The sequence below is a fragment of the Nicotiana sylvestris genome, chromosome 9 (assembly GCF_000393655.2).
Source record: "Nicotiana sylvestris chromosome 9, ASM39365v2, whole genome shotgun sequence".
Classification (NCBI taxonomy): Eukaryota; Viridiplantae; Streptophyta; class Magnoliopsida; order Solanales; family Solanaceae; genus Nicotiana; species Nicotiana sylvestris.
In genome coordinates this window covers 117,729,150-117,733,747 of record NC_091065.1, presented here as the reverse complement: position 1 = coordinate 117,733,747, position 4,598 = coordinate 117,729,150, and the positions used below count along the sequence as shown (strand labels likewise).

Genomic DNA, 4,598 nt, shown 5'->3' with positions numbered 1-4,598 from the left:
AACCGAACACTACTATAATCCCAAACTTCACCATCAACAGATTCTAATCTAGTGAATATTATAATGTGGGTCTAATTCCCATTACCTTTTTGTACTTTCCCTTCTCCGATCTCCAATTAGTGAAATCAGATTAATCCTAGAATTCTGCTTTCGAAACCTCTAAATTATCAAAGAAGAAGCCTTGGAGCATGTAATTTTAAAATCAAAATTCCAGAGGGAGTTGATCAGTTTTGACCGGGAGAATTTGGTGGCAGTAGCTTCGGTTATGTCCCAGTTCGCTGCTCCAAACAAAGGGTTGATATCGAGGTTCCGATCCAAATCGATTTTGGGCCTAGGATCTATCATGAGTGGTCATTGTATGAATTTTGCTGGAAGCTTTGTTCAATGAAAAATCGTTGCCTCAGTTAAGGTCCATTCTCAATTTGTCTTTACTGTGGATTAGTTGAATATTATGTTTATTGGCTTATGCTAAATCATTTAATTGCTTTATTTTAGTTAAAAATATGGAATGCCTGTTTGAATTGTTGAACTGCATGAAGCCATGAAATATAATACTCTCATTAGTGTTAGTTTACTGGGTTTAGTCTCAGAACATTTCTTATTCTTATCTGATATCGGGCTCGATAGCTGCTTTTATTGTTTTCCATGCAAGATTGCTTAACTACTGTTGTTCTTAAGGTTGATATTAGTAGCCTACTAGATGCACATGAGCATTGTTGTTTCATGAGAAGCTTTTTATGAATTTTTTATGCTTAAAAATTGAAAAACTAAAGAACGAAAATAATGGTCTTTAAACAAAGACAATTGTTGAAGTTGTATCTACTGTTATATATACAATGATCATTGAACTTACGGTTAAGGGGGCATTTGGTTCAATTTGGCCCCCTACGTAGATGACTCCTTCTATAATTCTTGTGCTTTACGCTAATTTCAAAAATGCTTTAGGAAATAGTAATGGACATTCTTAGTTTGCTTTGGGTGCTATTAATGAAAATATCATAGCTACGGGTACGGTTCCCGTGACGTAGTAGTGATATATAATTTATAAAATTTGGGTGTGCATTTATGTGACCCAAATCTAAATCTCAACAACGTTAGATAAAAATGTGTCGTGGACCGCGGGTGCATTTATGTGATGTGGTTCAAGACATGTTTTAGATGACATTGAATATTTCTCCTAAACAAATAGTTAAGTAAAAGCGGTTATAAAATTAAAATTGTACCATATGTTAAAATATGTACTAAAATCAGATAATAGGCCAATTATAATAGTTGAGTGACCGTGCTAGAACCACGGAACTCGGGAATGCCTAACACCTTCTCTTGGGTTAACAAAATTTCTTACCCGAATTTCTGTGTTTGCAGACTGTAAAATAGAGTCAATATTTCCTCGATTCGGGATTTGAACGGGTGACTTGGGACACTATAAATCATCCCAAGTGGCGACTCTAAATTTTTAATAAAATAATCCCGTTTCGATTGTCACTTTAAGTTGGAAAAAACTCCCTTATACCCTTTCGGGGGTGTAGGTAAAAAAAGAGGTGTGACAACTACTACTAATCAATCTAAGGACCCTTCCGCTCCCACTAATCCTTCCTCACCCACTGTCACTCTTGCCGCTACAGTCACACCTCACCCAGTCTCTTCCTAATTCAGAAACCCTTAAAACTATTGCTCTGTTCTCCCCATTGTCTGAGGCTCCCACCAGTCAAAAACCAAATGGAGAACAAGGTCAAAACCCTGAGGTCACAAAGGGTTGTTCCATCATTGCTACCGATTCTATGGTGGTGGTAGCACCATGTGAGGAAGAGACAAATGTTGTAACCGTGTTTGTGGTGTCTGCTGATGGAGTACCACATGAGATCACCTCTCAAAAAAACAAAGCACAAGGTGTGGGAGAGGAAGGGTCCATTGTAACTGTTGAAGGGGATGCACTAGCAGATGCTACTGGGGTATCACATGAGGAACCTGATCCCTCTCCGGAGGACCTAGGTCAGGGCTCTCGTTCCCAGGACAGTGTTGTTCCTACATTCGATGATTGCCCTTGGAAATTCAAGCACCTGAAATGAGATCCAGTGATGAAGAAGACCTAGATAATGTGGCTCTTGATGCATTCATAAGCAAGCGAAGGGTTGTGTCCACCCCTGAATCTGAAACCAAACGACCTACTACCAGGCTTCAAGTTAAGGTGGCCTACGATTCTGCTCTTCAAAAGAGCAAGAAGAGTAGTAAGAAGAAAAGGAGAAAGTTGGTGAAAGACGGTGTACCTGTAAGTGATGAGGCGATCCCTGTAGTCGAGGTGGAAGAGGAAACCCTAGATGAACCCGGTTCACTTGTTAGACGGTCTTCGAAAAAGATGAAGCCTGCTTCAGTAGAGAAGGGGTCAACATCTAGGTCCAAGATGAAGGAGGTGGTAAGTGAGTTTTCGATGTCTGATGAGGATGTGTTAGTCAAATCCAAGGGAAAAGGAAAAATCAGTAGAGAGAAGTCAGGCAAACGTAAGTCTGAAACTTCTGAAAAACTTGGTTATGTGAAAAGAATGCGAAGTGAAGTGAGCCTTGGCTCTGAATGCCTGAGGCATCAAAAGGTTCTGATGGGTCGTACGTTTGACCCAGCAATCTTTGAGATGGCTAGAATGCGCCAAATTCTGGAAATGGTCAAGTTTCAACGCTGGGCATATCTATTTCAAATTGATACACCTAAGGTATATGAGGATGAGGTACAAAGCTTCTTTGCTATCCTCTTTCCAGTTGAGACTGAACACATTTGTGCATTGGTCAATGGGGTGGACATTGTGTTCGATGTAAAGTTGCTTGGAGAGATCCTAAAGGTTCCTACAGTTGGTGTGTCCAGTGTAAAAGATGTGTGTCAGTTTAACTTCAGAAATGTCGTGGTAAAAACCAATGCAAACCAGAAGGGGGACCAGATCCATAAGAAAGAACTACTCCCTATCTATCAGCTGTTGTTCGAATTGGTTAACAAAGTTCTATTGCCTCGAGCTGAGAGGAGGTCAGTGACTTCTAAGTCTGACCTATTCTTGATGGAGCAACTGGACAGTTTTACTCCTGTGAGTCTGCCTGTTATTATGATTGAGCACATGCAAAAGGTGGTCACCTTCAAAGATGGTAATTATGGCCTTCCCTATGGGTTCCTGCTTACACAAGTGTTCAAATTTTTTGAAGTCCCACTAGGGACAGGCAAGGTGGGAACTAGGAAGTAGACTTTCTCATAGACAACTTTGGAAGAGTGCGAGTGCGTGGAAAAGAATGGGGGTAGGAAGTAAATCAACTGTCTCACAGCTTATTAATGCTCAGAACAGTGCAGCGGAGGAAATTAGTCAGTTGAAGGCCAGGAATGCTATCCTGGAAGGTTAGCAAGCCCAAGGGGTTCCGGTGTCAAATGATGAAGTAACTCGTTTGACAAAGGAGAATGTTGATATCAGGGCGCAAGTAGAGAACCTGAAAGCAGAACTGATCAATGAGCAAAAGTCGACAAATGCTCGAATAGACCTCGTTCTCCAAACGCTTGCTGCAGCTTCCAAGCCCTTTACTCCTAGTGCCCCCTAAGTACCCCTTCAGTGACACATGTGTTAAGAAAGACATAGAGTGGGAACACATGTGTTAAGAAAGACATAGAGTCAGGCCTGTGTTTAAGGGGGAACACATGTGTTAAGAAAGGCATAGAGTTAGGGGGAACCTGTGTTATCCTGTTACTTAATCTGGTTCTTATTGTTCTAAATCCACTCTATAAATGTTAAGTTTGTCATCATCAAAAAGGGGAAAATTGATAGGTTTTAAATGTTCTTGCCTTATGTTTTGATGATCTAACAAACTTACGGTTAAGAACCAGATAGGACACCTGACCTACTCGGACTATACTGCAAGCTTAACGAATTCCAACTAAAAGTGAACTGCTACAACTTCAGGAGCTAGGAACCCAAGCAAGGATCTGATACCCTTGCAGTCCCTCATCACAGTACAAGTCAATAGGTCACAACTGGAAATGAAGTGACTGACCGCACTATTTCTGCCGCACTGCATTGTCTCCAACGCCCACTCATTCTCTGACCAACTAAAGTGCTCAAGTCATTTCAAGTGATGTGATCAAGGTGTACCTACAATGAGTTTATACAAAACATCACTTGAAAGTTTCAGTTTCTCATTCAAGCTTTTTGCCAAAAATAGAAAAATCAATCCTCACAAGCTTGAAAAACAAAGTTGAATGCAACTACAGACTAGTTCCTAAAAGATAGCTTGTTATTGTCCTAGTTGAGTTGTAACTTTGTGATTGTACTTATTGTATCTCCTAAACTGCTTAGCTAGAAGCGTTTGATTAGGAATCCTCTTGTAAATCCGTAAACTCCTTGAATTTATGTTGTGACTAGGTTTAGTCATAAGTAAAAGTCTTTGTAATCGTAGAGTTACAAAGTGGCTTGTGGTAAGAGCATCACAAGTTAGTAAAAGCCTTTGTAACTAGGAAGTCACAAAGTGTCTTGTGGTAAGAGTACCACAAGTTAGTTGAGTAAATTTTTTGTAATGGAGTCATTGCAAAGTGGCTTGTAATAGGTTTTTACAAGTTAGTGAAGCTTAAAGCCTATA

General features: G+C 40.1%; 1 protein-coding gene across 1 annotated transcript; it reads left to right on the top strand.

Annotated features, from left to right (window-relative positions):
• The first annotated feature begins 2,065 nt into the window (after window positions 1–2,065).
• Window positions 2,066–3,220, top strand: LOC138878111 (uncharacterized). Its single transcript, XM_070157770.1, has one exon. The coding sequence runs from the start codon at window positions 2,066–2,068 to the stop codon at window positions 3,218–3,220; it is 1,155 nt and encodes a 384-aa protein (XP_070013871.1).
• The last annotated feature ends 1,378 nt before the right edge of the window (window positions 3,221–4,598 follow it).

What these genes read in the sequence shown, in the direction of transcription:
- LOC138878111 (XM_070157770.1), top strand. Translation starts at nt 2,066, where the DNA reads ATGAGATCCAGTGATGAAGAAGACCTAGATAATGTGGCTCTTGATGCA.